This window comes from Chrysochloris asiatica, unplaced genomic scaffold (genome assembly GCF_000296735.1).
Source record: "Chrysochloris asiatica unplaced genomic scaffold, ChrAsi1.0 scaffold00067, whole genome shotgun sequence".
Classification (NCBI taxonomy): Eukaryota; Metazoa; Chordata; class Mammalia; order Afrosoricida; family Chrysochloridae; genus Chrysochloris; species Chrysochloris asiatica.
The window spans coordinates 7,398,772-7,415,462 of NW_006408585.1; the positions used below are offsets into that span (position 1 = coordinate 7,398,772).

Sequence of the window (16,691 nt, forward strand, 5' to 3'; positions counted from 1 at the left end):
TACCTAAACTTCCATCTGCCATTGCAGACTGCAGTCCAGCAGCCAAACTGGGGACCAACTGGCAATAGTACACTGTGTCTGCACACACACAGGCTGTGGTGCCCACTTCTCCTGGCCAGCTCTGAATAGGCCGGGGAAATCCCACCAAGAACACAGGAAGAGTGAAGAGAGGAAGTAAGGGAGAAGAAAGTAGTGTAGAAAAAACTATGAAGAGCAGCACAAATGGAGAGAAGACAATGTTGAGTATACATAAAGTGGCAGTTGACTTTCGCCGTTGTTTTTTCTCTGTCCATGATGCCAAAAGGACAGTGACAGCAAACTGTAACTTACAGATGAACTGAATGAGACGATCACGCACAATACCAACCTGCAGAGATGCAAAAATGGTTTGTATTTATTCTTAAAAACTTTTCATAGACTTTCAGGACTACATGAAGAAATGCCATATAATAATACAATTTGTGACCCAATACTTTTTGAGGGGAAAGACCTTTCATATACAATTCTTGGTTACTATTTCTTCCAATCTCACAATGAATAAATCAGACTAAATTTTCAAAAGTTAGGGATTGCTTCATAAGAAAACAACACTAAAGAGAGCCATGTAAGAGTGTTATCTGTGCCTTTATGTTGATGAAGCTTTACATTCCATGCTCCTGAAGTCATGAGACCAGAAGTGGTACAAGTTAAGCAGCAGGCTTCTTGGGAAAAGTAAATATAAACTATAAAAGCCAATTTGTTTATTATTTTGTAACGAGTCATCGTGACTGAGTTTATGACATGTCTGGAGGAAAAAAAAAAAAAGTCATTGCATTTCTAATTATAAAAAACTAAGTATCCTGCAAAACATATATCCTCAGACCAACTCCTAGGGTAGAAACACAGCTAATTTGATCAAGAGCTTACATATTTTTAATATGTTACTTGATGGCAAAAAAGGCATACTTTACAGTCTGACGCAAGTATGTCAAAATGTCCAGTGTCCTCTAACTAATAAAGACATAAAAGAACTTAAAAAATCTCCTTCAAGAGGAAGCTTCTCATGGTTATCTAGCTATAAATCTGATTTTAGAGTTAAAATATAATCAAAACAATCACCACTATGTAATTCTTCTTATATGTTTAATAATCTATTTTATTCAATAAAATGAATCTAAAATACTATTATTTCAACGTGTAAACAGCATTAACTATTACAAGGTATTTTACACGTGGAATGTATTTTACACTCACCAGTTGCTGCCAAGTCCCCATATGAGTCAGAGTAGAACTGTGCCCCACAGGAGCTTCAATGGCTGATTATTATGGAAGTAGACTGCAACGCCTTTCTTCTGAGGTTGATTTTCTCTTAACACTTTTCTACCTCAAGGAGACATGGAATTACGAACAACTAACAGGGTCGCTATGGGTCGGGAATGACTCGACTCAACAGCACTTTACAACAACAACAGTAAGGTTATTCAGAGTCTCCTGCAGTGGTACCTCAAATGTCCTAACAATATTTCTCTTTTCATCGGGTTTCCAATTTTCAGAACATAAAACAACCTCTCTTATTGAAATGAGAAAACTCTTTTCTTCTTATCAAACCATTCAACGTTATAAATATCTTTACTCAAAATGTAAAGGTATTTATAACAAATGGTTTGATGAGAAGAAAAGAGTTTTCTGCACTGTCAGGGGGCTTCAAAATGTTTGTGGGAAAACGGAATAAAAAGATCACAGAATTTTTGCATGAACTTTTTGAATCTCCTCACATGCATAATTAGTTGCGGGGAAAAAAAAAGTATTTGTTTCCAAAATCTGTATCGTTATACCTGGTTTTACAAACTTCCACTAGAAACAAATTCTCTCAAATTATGTGTATTTTTGTTGTATACATAAAAATAAAAGATCTACATAATATAAGAATGTGATTGGTCTCTTCAAAGTTAACTCCTCCAAACATTTCAATTCCCTGTAATTACCCACCATGAAAATCATCCATTCAAAGATTTAGAGAATCATCTAAATCTCCTGGAATTTGTTGTCATCTTGTGCCACCATGTGGGGGAATGATGGTTAGTGGTTTACCGGCCATGCTGTGTGGGATAGCACTATTTCCTCTTTACCCACTTGTTCAAAACAGACTCACATAAAGAAGTTCAACTATGAAATGATCGTAGAGAGAAATGTGCACTTTCTTAATAGAGCTGGTGAGTAGTTAAAACACAACATGGATCAAGAGCTCTAAAAATGTCCTTAATTCTTGGCCTAGCAATTACCTCTAGGAATTTATACTAAAGACATGAAGATGGATGTATACACTGATTTAGCTAACAAGGATAATAAATGATGCTGAAAAGTAAGAATGGCTGAGAAGATGCTCAAGGTGTGGTGTTACAGACTACAACATAACATGCATACTGTGTATGATCTCATTCCTGCTGATAATAAAACATGATATCTATAAATATCAAAGTCTGGAAAGGTACACACCAAAATGCTAAATTTTTAGTACAATTATAGATGACAAAACCTGTATCACTTTTGTTGCAACGAAAAACCAAACAAGCTATTAAAAGATACCAATTTCATAGCAAAAGAATAACAAATCCAGTAAAGGTACATTCCTCCAAGGTGCTAAATATCAACTGTTTGGTTTGTGAAAGGGAAGGAGGACTATGTGATAGAAGCAGCACTGCGTCCTTGTTCTCTTCTCCAACATAAATGCTTAGATTGCAGTGAAACAACAGGAGACTTTATCAATTTGTGTGTGTGTAGAGGTGGATTCTCTGGAGTTTAGAAGCACTGAGTTTGAGGTTTTGGATACACATTAAATCAGCTTACCCTGTAAAATGATGGCTTTGGGTCTGAGATCTTTTTGTCCAGAGGCCAAAGGATCTTGTACCTCCAACCCATTCAGTTTTATATCTCTTCTGTTACTTAGACTAGCAGTGGCAACATTGGTTTAGAGTCCTTGAAACCCATAGAATTCAAATTGGAATGTTTCATGGAAAAAACAAAAACTGACCAGTTTGAGTACTGTGTTAGGTGAATAGAAGTAGCCACCATAAACCAATGATAGTTAAACTCTAGTATGAACACAAAATTCTTCAGTTTCATTTTTCCCCTTGAGCTCTCTTTTCCTGTCTAATTCTCTTTTCCCACTCTATTACTGACTTTCCCCCCTTCTCCTCTCTTCCTAGGTTTTATATCTAAAATGTGTGGCTTTTTCAATAGATTAACTTAGCCCCACAACTCTGAGAAATGTTTTCAATTATGTTATTTCATTTACTACTTTCAATAGCTCTCTTACAGGTTAAAGAATATAAGTCACGTCATAAAATACATCATAAAACAGAACCTCAATTGATTGAAGTTATATACAAAATGGTGTTAGGTGCCATCGAGTCAGTACAGATTCATAACAACCCTATGCACAATGTAACAAAACACTTCCTGGTTCTGGACCAACCTCACAATCGCTGTGCTACACTTGAGCCTACTGATGCTGCCACTGTGCCAATCCATCTCGCTCAGTCTTCCTCTTTTTCTCTGACCCTCCACTTTACCAAACATGATATCTTTCTCCAGTGACTGGTGTCTCCTGACAATATGTCCAAAGTATGAGAGATGAAGTCTGGCTACCTTGGATTTCAAGGAGCACTCTGGCTGTACTTTTTCCAACACAGATTGGTTTGTTCCTTTGGCAGTCCATGATACATTCAATATTCTCCTCTGATACAGTAACCCAAATGCATCAGTTCTTCTGTGGTCTTCCTTATTCACTATCCAACTTTCGCATTCATATGAGGTTACTGAAAATACCATGGCTAAGGTCAGGTGCACCTTAGTCCTCCAACAGACATCTTTATTCTTCAACACTTTAAAGAGGTCTTATGCAGCAGATTTGCCCAATTCAATATACAACATTTGATTTCTTGACTGCTGCATCCAGGGGTGTTGATGGCTGATACAAGAAAAATGAAGTCAATGACAACCTCAATCTTTTCTCCATTTATATGAATGTTATTTATTGGCCCAGTGGTGAAGATTTTTGTTTTCTTTACATTGAGGTGCAATCCAGACAGAAGGTTGTGGTCTTTGATCTTCATCAATAAGAATTTTAAGTCCTTTTGGCTTTCAGCAAGTAAGATTGTACCATCTGCATATCACAGGTTGTTAATGAGCCTTCCTCCATTCTTGATGCCACATTCTTCTTCATATAATTCAGCTTCTTGGATTATGTGCTCAGCATATAGACTGAAGAAGTATGGTGAAAGAATATAATCCTGACGCACACTTTGCCTAATTTTAAACCATTTGGTGGTTCCCTGTTCTGTTCGAACAACTGCTTCTTGGTCTATGTAAAGGTTCCTTATGAGCATAATTGTTACAGAACACTCATACTTCACAATGTTGTCCATAGCTTGTCATGATCCACACAACTGAAAGCCTCTGTGTAGTCAATAAAGCTTTCAGCCAAGATCCATCTGACGTCAGCAATGATATCTTTCGTTCCATGTCCTTTTCTGAAATGGACTTGAACCTCTGGAAGTTCCCAGAAAATGTCTGGTTGCAGCTGTTTCTGTATTACCTTTAGTAAAACTTTACTCGAATGGGTATCAAAGCGATTTCACCTTTGTTGACAGATTTCAATCTTCTTTTGATGCTTGCTTCATCCTTCAGTATTTTGCCCATAGAATCCTTCAGTACTACAAGTCGAAGTTTGTATTTTTTCTTCAGTTCCCTCAGCTTGAGAAATGCTGAGTGTGTTCTTTCCTTTTGATTTTCTAACTACAGGTCTTTGCAAATTTTGTTATAGTATTTGACTTTGGCTTCTAGAGTTGACCTTTACAATTTTCTGTTCAGCTCTTGTACCTCCTCACTTCTTCGTTTTGCTTTAGCATCTCTATGATGGAAAGCAAATTTCAGAGTCTCTTCGAACATTATTTTGGTCTTTTCCTTTTCTCTTCTCAATGACCTTGATGTCATACCACAAATCTTAAGTCATTAGTGTCTAATAAATCAAATCTGCTCTTCAGATGATCTCTAAATTTAGGTGGGATATAGTCAAAGTCATATTTTGGCTCTCATGGACCTGTTTTCATGTACTTCAATTTCAGCCTGAATTTGCATATAAGTAATTGATGGTCTGTTCTACAGTCTGCCCCTGGCCTTGTTTTGGCTCATCATGTGGAGCTTTTCCACCATCTTTTTACACAGATGTAGTCAATTTGATTTCTGTGTATTTCAGTGATATATCTAATTCCATATCCTCTTGTGAATCCAGCTTGAATTTCTGGCAGTTCCCTGTCAATGTATTCTTACAAGCATTTTTGAATTATCATCAGCAAAATTTTACTTGCAGGTGATATTAAATATTGTTCGACAATTTCCACATTCCATTGAGTCACTTCTCTTACGAATGAGCACAAAGAAGGATCACTTCTAATAGGTTGTCCAGGTAGCTGTATTCCAGTTTTCTTGGTATAGATGAATAGCATCTCCAGGGCAGCATCAGTTTGTTGAAACCTTTCAATTTGTATTCTGTCAGTTACTGGAGCCTTGTTTTTCGCCAATGACTTAAGTACAACTTCAACTTTTTCCTCCTTTACCATCAGTTCTTGATCATATGCTATCTCCTGAAATGGCATTGACCAATTCTTTCTGGTATAGTGACTCTGAATTCCTTCCATATTCTTTTGATGCTTTCTACATTATTCAATATTTTGCCCATAGAATCCTTCAATATTTCAAAGTTGAGGCTTGAATTTTTCCTTCAGTCTTTCAGCTTGAGGCATGCTGAGCATGTTCATCCCTTTTGATTTTCTAATTCCAGGTCTTTTAATTATACATTTAATTATACTTGGCTTTGTCACCTTGAACTGCCCTTTGACATTTTCTGTTCAGCTCTTTTACTTCCTCATTGTTTCCATTTGCTTTAGTTTCTCTGCCCTCAAAGCAAGTTTCAGAATCTCTTCAAACATTCATTTTGGGCTTTTCTGTCTTTTTTTCCCCCTTCATTTTATACAAATATTTATTGAACAGCTAGGGAAATACATCATTTAGGAAATGAAGAATGAGATTTCTTCCAGCCTGTAAGGGGCCGTGGGTGATTGGCAAGTCAGGAAAGGGGATTGAGAGTAAAACAGAAGCCTTCAGTCTGGATTGCTGATGATACTGTCTGGACTGTATTTGTCTCCTTTTCCTTTCCCCTTCTTTGGGCTTAATTTATCAGTAGTGCCCAGGGCTGCTCAATGTACTTTTTCTATACTTGCATGCATTTTTATTTTAATTATCTTCTGCAGAACTAGGTCCTTTTGTCATTTTTCCTGTTTTTTTTTTTTAAAGAGTCTTGACCTTTTGATCTTGGTGTTGATGGTTTTGAGTCTTTTCCACTCTGGCTTGATTTTTGTGCATTTTTAGCTGGAGTTTCCCATATAGATTTCTTCACTGGAACTTTTCAGTTTCATCATCACCAAAATCATCATCATAATCATCTTCATCTGCAGAAAGTTTTACTTTTTTCTGTGCGACCTTATTACCACTTGCAGGGGCACACCGCTTACCTGATACACTTGAAGGGTTTCACGTCCTCCTCCACTTCATCCTCTGACTCTGCACCTTCCTCCACAGCTACAAAGTGCTGTCCACTAGTATGCAAAGGCCCTGAGCCACATCCAATGCCTCCAAGGGAGACTGCTGGCTGCTCAGACATTTCCAAAGTTGCCAGTGTGACTCTGATTCATCTCCCTTCATAATTCATTGCCTCCGCATCAACAGTGTACAATTCATCCTTTGCACCAACCTCTAAACTGACCATTCTTAAAGGTAACTGGTGCTCATTGTCATCATCATCCACCTTAAAGTGATCATCTGTATCAGCTTTTACTTCACAACCAAAAAGATCGTTTTGAGGGCTCAGAGGGCTCACACCCATATCCATGGAATCCTCCATGGGGTGAGGGTGCGCACTTAGGTGATAGAGAAGAACGGCGGAGAGAACCGGGTTATTGCTACTGAAACAGCCGTGCAGGATGGCATCACACCAGGTCTTTTTCCTTTCTTTTCAATGATCTTTTGCTTTCTTCCTATATGATGCTCTTGATGTCATCTCATAACTCTTCTGGTCTTTGGACATTAGTGTCTAATTCATCAAGTCTGTTCTTGAAATGGTTTCTAATTCAGGTGGAAATGTTTTAGCTTTTATGAACTTGTTTTAATTTTCTTCAGCATCAGTGTGAACTTGCAAATGAGCAATTGATAGTCTGTCTGTTCTGCAGTCTGTCCCTGTCCCCGTTGTGGCTATTTTCCACTGTCTCTTCAATGTTGTTATGTGCCATGGAGTCGGTTCCAACTAATAGCAACCCTACATGGGGTTTCCGAGGCTGTAAATCTTTACGGGAGCAGAAAGCCTCATCTTTCTCCCACAGAACAGCTGGTAGTTCCGAACTGCTGACCCTGAGATTAGCAGCCCGATTTGTTACCACTACACTACCAGAGCTCCTTGTCTCTTCCATAGATGCCAAATGGAATACACAGGTATCAAACTGACTACATCTTGTCTCTTGCATAGATGTAGTCAGTTTGACTCCTGTGTATTCCATTTGGTGAGGTCCATGTATATTATTGCCTTTTATGTTATTGACTAAAGGTATTTGCAAGTAAGTCAAGTCACTGGCCTTGCAAAATTCTATCATACAATCTCCAGCATCATTTCTATCACCAAGACCAGATTTTCTAACTACTGATCCTTCCTCTGTTTCCAACTTTTGCATTCTACTCACCAGTAATTATCAATGCATATACATTTCATGTGTGATCAATTTCAGACTGAAGATGTTGAAAGAATGCTTCAATTACATTATCACTGGCTTTAGTAGTTGGTGCATAAATTTAAATAATAATAGTTATAACTGGTCTTCCTTTAGATGTACGGATATTATCCTATCACACACAGCACTGTACTTCAAGACAGACCTTGAAGTATTCTTTTTGATGATGAATGCAACACCTTTCCTCTTGAATTTGTTGTTTCTGATACAGTAAACCATATGATTTACAGATTCAAAATGACCAATAACAGTCCATTTCAGCTCACTACTGCCTAAGAATATCCATCTTTATGTGTTCCATTTCATTTTTGAGAACGTCCAATTTTCTAAGATTCATACTTTGTACATTCCATGTTAGGATTATGAATGGACGTTTGTAGCTGTTTCTCATGTGAGTTGTTCCCCATCAGCAAATGAAAAGTCCTGAAAGATGGGCTCTATTCACGTCATTGTGGTCAACTCGATTTTGAGGAGGCAGCTCATTCCCAAGTTGTATTTTGCGTGCCTTCCAACCTGAGGGGCTCATCTTCCGGCACTATTATGTGACACTGTTCTGCTGCTATTCCTAAGACTGTCAGTGGCTAACCATTCAAAAGTAGCCCCTTCTCTTACATCCTTGTCTTACTCTGGAAACTGCAATGAAACCTGTCCACCTGAGATGATCCTGCTGATATTTCTATTACTAGTGGCACAGTTTCCAACATCACAGCAACACACAGCCACCGGAGGACAACAAACTGACAGAGGAGTGGCAAAATGTGTAGACTATGTCAATACAGAGATAGAAAGTCGACTAATGGTGACGTGACGGAGGTGTGAGTGTGATGGAGTCCTAATGGGCAAGGACAATAAACATGTACAAGTTTCTTTCTGGGATGCTGAAATGTTCTAACATTAGATTCCTTTGATGACTGCAAAACTATGACTCTCCACCACTATTATACACTTTAAATGGATAAATGTTATGGTATATGCAATATAACTCACTAGAGCTGCTTTAAAAAAAAAGACACTTACCAGTAAGAGTCTAATTCCTGTATCCAGGCTTCTGTTCCACCATAAGTCTTTATCAAAGAGCAATGATTGTATCACTGATACTGTCACTGTCTCCAGTAAAGCATTTTCTGTATTCTGCCATACCTGCAGTATACAAATTATCCACTTTTACTATGTAGAATGTGATAATCTAAGCAAACGTAATGTAAACTTAATAAAGGTCAAACTCAGCAACCGGAAAATACTTTTAAATACATATTAGGATTACCATTCTAAAAGCTCTCGTGAATCCAATGGAGACAGCCACAGAGTGGGGCCTTTGCAAGGCACTGTCCAATGAAAGAAATGCTATCAAAGCAAAAGGTGACACTGAAACAAAAGAGGGACAAACTTAATTAAGACAAAGTAAGCCCTTCTACTATGTTTTATTATGGCAAACATAAGAATCTTTTATGAGTAATTTAAACAATTAACTTAGAAAACTGATAAGGCAAAAATCAAAACATAAAAGGACACAATACTGATAGTATATACAGGTAAATAGATTCCTGGTGTGGCACTGTAGGATAAATGCTAGACTGCGAACCATAAAGTCCACAGCTCAAATCCACCAGTTGTTCCTCAGAAACCTTACATAGGGTCGTTATGAGTCAGAACTGACTCAACAGCACTTAACAAACAACATACTTGTGTATATGAATCTTTGTAATACAAACCAAAAGCCTAAGCCTGTTGCCACTGAGTAGATTCCAACTCATAATGACTCTATAGGACAGAGTAGAACTGCCCCATAGGATTTCCAAGGCTCTGGTAGAGTAGTGGTTACGAAATCAGGCTGCAACCTTAAGGTCAGCAGTATGAAACTTCCAGCAGCTCCGTGGGAGAAAGATGAGGCATTCTGCTCCCGTAAACATTTACAGCCTCAGAAACCCTGTGAAGGTTTGCTATGAGTGGGAAACGACTCCACAGCACATAACCACCACCACCAAAGCTTTACAGAAGCAGACTGGTGCATCTTTCTCCATAGAGCAGCGGGTGGGTTTAGTTACTGAGTGCTTAAACACTGCACTACCAGTGCTCCTTGTATGCAGAATACCACACAAATAGGAAAATTTCTTAATTTTCCTACTTTTTAAATAGGTTTAAAACATAAAGTCAGATTTTATCTTCCTACCGAGAGTCAGCAAAATCCGTCTGACAACACCAATCTTCCTCAGTCTTGTTTGCTTCTCTAAGAATACAGTCACAGTTTGCACATTCTTTGGATAGAAAGGATTTTGGAAAATTCCAAAGATATAGACGCTTTGAATTTCTCTAAGTATCCACAGTAGTATAAGTAATATCGTCAAAATATAGCCAACAATAGTCTGAGGACTGTTTCTGGAACTTTGTGGGAATTCAGCAAAGTGATGCAGCAAGCTGGTTTCTACGAGAGCTAAGACTAACATAATGATGTAGAAGATGCATTCCTTCCATGTAAACTGTGTTTCTGAACCACTGGGTAAAGCCTCAGAATTGGCTCTAACTCTGCGTCTGGTCATACTGTGTTTGAAGGCAAAACCCATCTCACTTAGGTTAAGACTCAGTAAGAACCCAAGTCCAGTCATGAAAAGAACCACACCAACAGTGCTGGGAATGAAATACGATATCACAGCTGCTCCAGCAGAAATGATGAACATTGTTAATAATCTGCAAAGGAAAAAAGAAACAAAGATTTGCTCGAAACGAACAATGTTCTACAAAAATGAGTTACATATAACTTCAATGTTTTAAAAGTTACCGTAGGTGAGTTGACATGGGTGAGCCTCCAAGGCCAAACTCTAAAACCTGCTCCAATGCCCATAACAAAAGTGCATCAGGTGGGGGCAGAGTCCCCAGTGCCCAGAGAAAGGGTAAGAATATAAACAAGATGTGTAAAATCTGATTCATTTGTTCTAAAGCTGGCATATTGATCATAAACCTATAAGAAAAAGAAAACATTTAAATCATACATGAAAATACATACAAGAGAACCCTTTTAGGAAAAGCAAAATAGCACTGAATAACCCATACATCCTCCCACTCCCACTGTACCTACTTCATAACCAAAGGACTAACAGAAAGTTCCTAGTCACAACTTGCAAAGATCAACACATAAACACTGTGACCCTGGCCCCTCCCCTCTACCAGCAACTATTCCAATTTAACTGTTTAGAAGCTTGGCATTCTGAGAACACACAGGCTCAAATGTGGAAAGAAGGAAGATGGAATTAAAAGCCATCACTGACTAGTAAATTTAGGAATTTGTAAAAACGGAACAGCTGAGCCCAGGGTAAAACTGTTCCTTCCCTCAATGTATGACTTTTACTGGCTGAAATTCTTCCAAAGATTCTTTAGAGTTTAAAATTTTTATTTTTAAATAGCAAGTAACTCTAAGAAAGCTAAAGCCTCGGGACACTCACATCTCAGTGGTTAGCTCTTCTCTCCCTCCTATTCTGTCCTGCCCTGCCCTATATTCAGCCCCACAACTTCAAGTCAGTATTAACATCAAAGGCAGCAACTTGAGGTGATGAATGTCTGAGAATTAGTTTTGGAACTTAACTTGCATTTATAACACTGTTTCTATCTTATTAAGTAGTGGTTTGGATTTAAGTATATAAATATATGCAACACGATTCCCTCATAACTTAAGATTTGCCTCTACCATCAACAGAGAAATTGGCACTTAGTACTGCACTGATCATTTAACATCATTAAAGCTATTTCAAATAAATAAAAACTTAAAGCATAGAAGGATCAATATTATCACTATTTTTCTTTCTAGAGTAAGGCTAGCCACCCACATTCTCTGGAGATCAAAAAGGTCAGGGTAAAAGTATTTAGGTTCCAAAGAGAACTTTCAAGAGAAAATGAAATCTCCCTAACTTATAGTCTAACAGCACTTGAATACTCAAGCTCCTGGAATCAAAGTCAAGGAGAACGACAATGTCTGCAACAATTACCCACTTAAATGTATGCTGACAGCCCAGGAGCAAATGGATAGCAGCTATAGATAAAACAATGGCATCATGTGTTTGTTCACACAGATACCAGGATCATACCAGCTAATGTACTCGGCCTCGTAATGTATGTCCTTCACACTTTTTATAAGCAGAGAATTAATGAACGCAAGGTTAACAATGTGGTGCTAAAATTACTGACAATACTTTCTATCGTGTAGTATTAAGATAAATTCATTTAATTCTAAAAGGAAAGCACTGAAGTAACAACAACAAAATTAAGCCACAGGAAGGTCAAGGAAAACATGAAGATTTACACAATTTTTCTCTCTTGCTAACATACTCAAGAATAAGACATTCTGTGAAAAAGAATATATATAGTCAGCCCTTCATATCTACAGGTTGCGAATCTGTATATTCAACCATCTGCTGATGGAAGTATTAGGGGAAAGGGTGAGAGAAAGGAGGTAATTAGTGGTCAAAGCAAGCCCCCAGAGGCTAAGAGGGAGCATGTAATGCTGTCTGCACACCATTTATATTACATTAGGCATCAGAAGTAATCTAGAGAGCATTTAAAGTATATAGTAAAATGTGTGTAGGGTCTATGCAAATACTACACCATTTTATAGAAGATACCCGAGCATTTTACATAAGGTATTTATAAAGTATTTGAATACAGAAGCAGGCAGTGTTTCATTCTAATGTGCATAAGGTCGCCAAGAGTCAGAATCAACTTGAGTATCTCAAAATTTTGGTATCTGCTGGGGGTCCTGGAATCAATTACCCACAAATACCAAGGGACGACTGTACTTAGGAAATATTTTACCCAAATTCAGTTTTACCCCAAATCTCCTTCTTTTTGCTCATGAAGTAAACAATAAGCAAGGACAGACTATTTGTATTTAAGGGTATCATAAATAAAGCACAATGTAATTAAAGTAACCACAAATATTGTAATTACTCTTCTATGGTATTTAACTCAGTCCTAAATAGATGGTTATTGGGTTAGTTCTTATGTATGGAAAAAATATTTAAATCCCATTTCTGATAATATAACAGATGTAACAGATTTTATAAGGTTAAAAAAAAAAAACACCCACCTCAGCCTTCAAGAAAAAAACAAAACAAAAAAGTTTGCTGTGAACCTTGTGGTGGTGGTAGTGGTGCTGTGCCGTGGAGTCAGTTCTGACTGATAGCGACCCTGTAAAGGGTTTTCGAGGCTGTTAATCTTTACGAGAGCAGAAAGCTTCATCTTTCTCCCGTGGAACAGCTGGTAGTTTCCAACTGCTGACCATGAGGTTAGCAGCCCAACTTGCAACCACTATGCTACCAGAGCTCCTTGCTTTGAACCTAATATACTACAAAAACATTACAAATTTTATACAGTAAGATCCACATGCCAAGAAAAAAAGATGTTCTTTATAGCAGCTAATAGAGCCCTGGTGGTGTTGGGGGGTTAGCATTGGGCTGTTAAACACAAGGTAGGTAGTTTAAACCCACCAGCTACTCTGTGGAAGAAAGCTGAAGCTGTCTGCTCCAGAAAAGGTTTTTAGTCTTGGAAACCATAAGAAACAGTTCCAGTCTGTTCTACAGGGTCCCTTAGATGATGTAAATATGCATCTTTCATTCAAATAATTTCTGATTTGATAGATTCAATGCTTGTTGTTAATAAAATAGTTATTTGAAATTACTAATCAATAGTACTGGGTATAATAAAGAATGGTAAAAAGAGAAGAATACTGCACTGTGGGGCTGTCTTTTGTTTTAGGGAATGACTTGCATCCTCCAAAAATTATGTGTAATAATCCTAACGGATCAGGTCTCTATGTCTGTAGTTATCATTCCATTTGGGTGTCTTCTGTCATGCTAACGAGGCATGATTAGCGTAGGGTGTGTTTTAACGAAATCTCTTTTTTTGAGATCTAAAAGAGATTAAACCACAAGCAAGAGAAGCCTAGATGGAGGAAGAGGGATGTCAAGCCACAGAGAGACTGCCTAGAAGTAAAAGCTCTGATGAGACCAGGACAGCATCCTGAATTTGAACTTCTAAGCCTTCTAAATTGGGAGAAAATCAATGTCTGTTTATTAAAGTCACCCATTTGTGGGATTCCTATTATAACAGCACTAGATAACTAAGACAAACACTAAGACAGAGTTTGATGTATCTGACAACTGTCCAAATCAGGAAGCTAGGATACATCTGAAAAGTATATGTATTTCATAAATCACTTAGCTGTAGCATAATACCTACTGCATAGAGAGTAACTTGATTATATTAACTATAAGCTACCATTTTCTATAAATGGAGTGAGAGGTATTCTGCACAAATATGTCAAGTTTTCCTTTTACAGATTTAAGAGCTGCCCGTCTCTTAGTTATAACTGAAAACAACCTTTTTACCATGATTGCAATTTTAAACATTAGAACTATATCTTCAACCCAACTTCTTGTTGTTAAGTGCTGTCAAGTTGGTTCTGACTCATAGCGACCCTGTATAGGGTTTCCAAGGTGTGGCTGGTGAGTTTGAACCACTAACTTGGCTGTTCAAACCGACCTTGCAGTCGAGAGCTTATCCTACAGCACCACAACAGGACTTCAACTAGACTTTAGTAAAAATTATTCTGATACTCTTTAATTTAGAAATAAGTAAAGCAAAAATTTCATGACAACCACACTACAAATTAGCAGATTAAAAAATTTTTTTTAATAACCTGGTGGTGATGATGGTGGTTATGTGCCGTGGCGTCGGTTCCGACCCATAGCGACCCTGCACAGGGTTCCCAAGGCTGCAAATTTTTACAGGAGCAGAAAGCCTCATCTTTCTCCCGCGGAACAGCTGGTAGTTTCGAACTGCTGACCCTGAGGTTCACAGCTCATTTTATAACCACTACGCTACCAGTGCTCCTTAAATAACCTAGGGTATCATTTTAAATGCCACACTGTATTATGTTATGAATTTAAATTCTGTTTTCAGAAATGACACAGTGAGATGTTAACTCAAGAAAATGCATTCTGAAAATAATAAACTTATAAAGTAAAATCTTATTCACGAGATCATATGTATACATCCACATTTACACTGAAATTTACTGTTGTTTTAAAAAAACAAGCACTTAATTATAATATATCTTAGTAGTAAAAGGTAGGCTACTAAGAAACTATTTTAAATCAATTTCCTAGAAATTAATTTCTCCCCTCATATGTTGGATTGGATTAAGAGCTATATATTGGTATCACAGCGTCCTCTGGTCTATCACTGTAACACAACTGGAACAGATGAAGAGTTAAGGCTTATCAGTCGCTGCCCAATAGGTCAGTTTCATTAACATAAACTGTGAAATATTTTTAAATGCCTATACAGTTCTACCTGGACACTAACCTGGGAAAGAGAAATCTGCAATCTATAGAAACAGAGAAAGAAAAGAGTCAGATTTAGAAAAGGCAAGCAAAAAAGGTTAGCAAATAATTTTTCAAACAATTTTGTTTGTCAAAAAAATGCTGTTTTACAGCTTTCTTCTGTAACAAATTAGCTAAAAAATCATTATTCCTACCTAAATTCTTGTTACTAGAATAAAATTAGAAATACGTTATTTAATAATCTAAATCACTCAATTTGTGTAAAATAATTATGTATAAAAAATTCACTTCCTCTCATAGGAAAGCTCTACCTCTTTTCAGATTTCAGCGAGGGTCTCATACAAATTCAATGCTCCTTATTTACACTGAAACAGCACTAAATCAACTAACATGTTAATTACAAGGATTTAAGAAATCATTCAGTTTTAATGAGTGCTTTAGTATGCAAGCTTAACAGAAAGATTAGTTAATTTTATTTGAAATATTATTAACAAAATGCCTATCATCTAATAGTGTGTCTCGTCTTGATGATTTTTAGTTCACAGACAGACAGATCTCTTGTACTATGTATTCTTAAATACAAAGCAAGTTATAAAGTATAATAGCTTTTTACCTGTGTGCGAGATCCACGGAAACAAAGAAAAAAATATAAAGAGGTCTCATAAGAGGAGTGATTTCATAAGTATCCTGTGTTTGGAAAGTTGCAGTCTCTGTAGCTGTGTTTACGATTAATGAATATTCTCCTATACATAATGTCGTCCAGCCAAAGACAAACAGGAGAGCAGTACCACCTAAACTGCCAAACAGCAAGGTTATTCTGTTAGGGAGCAGATACCATGTTCCAAGACCACATACTGCCCCAGCAAGAACAGAATGAAAAACTGTATTGGCTATAAATTTCTTGCCAGGAATTAGAAATTTGATAGTTTCAGTACCAGCACAACTTGAAAATTCATGCTCATCTTCCTCTGCCAAGATATCTGTGGTTAGCATTCTTTCTACGGTTACAGATTTGTTTCTGGCATACAGACTTGTGAACTGGATGACAAATGCAGTGAAAAGCATTAGACCACCTGAGAACGCTGCAGTGTAATAGTCTTCCAGGACGTCTAATTGGTACAAAAGTGTTCCTATTCCACCCCAAGCCCATGGTATCAGAAAAAGGACAATCTGATTAACATAGATGTAAGGGGGAGCACAAAAGCCTAATTTGAGTCGAGGGCCTCCAAGCACCGTCTGTGGAAAGCGCTTCAGAAAGAAGTCCTGTTTGTAACCATTCAGCAGAGGTACATCTGGACTCATTCTTCTCAGTTTAGTTACACCCTTTTCTTTAACAGCAGTCTCTAGGAAAACGAAAACAATCACTATTTTAAAAATGTCATTCTTAAAATATGATGGAAAAAAATACATTTCTAATTTTCTCCTCAGTTAAACTGTTAGTTCCTTCAAGGGCACGATTTATAACTTCACTTCTCCGGCTGCTCCCCAGGGCCTGAAACATACCTTGTACTAAACAAATCCTGGCTCTATTCCATTAAAAACA

General features: G+C 37.4%; 1 protein-coding gene across 1 annotated transcript in view; it reads right to left on the bottom strand.

Moving 5' to 3' along the window:
* The window catches only part of PCNXL4 (pecanex-like 4 (Drosophila)), a 29,205-nt gene extending 12,755 nt beyond the window's left edge, over positions 1 to 16,450 (bottom strand). The window contains exons 1-6 of the mRNA XM_006864591.1: positions 15,762 to 16,450; positions 10,594 to 10,773; positions 9,988 to 10,502; positions 9,082 to 9,182; positions 8,835 to 8,957; positions 4 to 367 (exon numbers count right to left, since the gene is read on the bottom strand). Coding sequence (XP_006864653.1) covers positions 4 to 367; positions 8,835 to 8,957; positions 9,082 to 9,182; positions 9,988 to 10,502; positions 10,594 to 10,773; positions 15,762 to 16,450 — 1,972 coding nt within the window. The remainder of the gene's footprint in view (positions 1 to 3; positions 368 to 8,834; positions 8,958 to 9,081; positions 9,183 to 9,987; positions 10,503 to 10,593; positions 10,774 to 15,761) is intronic.
* Between the last annotated feature and the right edge of the window lie 241 nt (positions 16,451 to 16,691).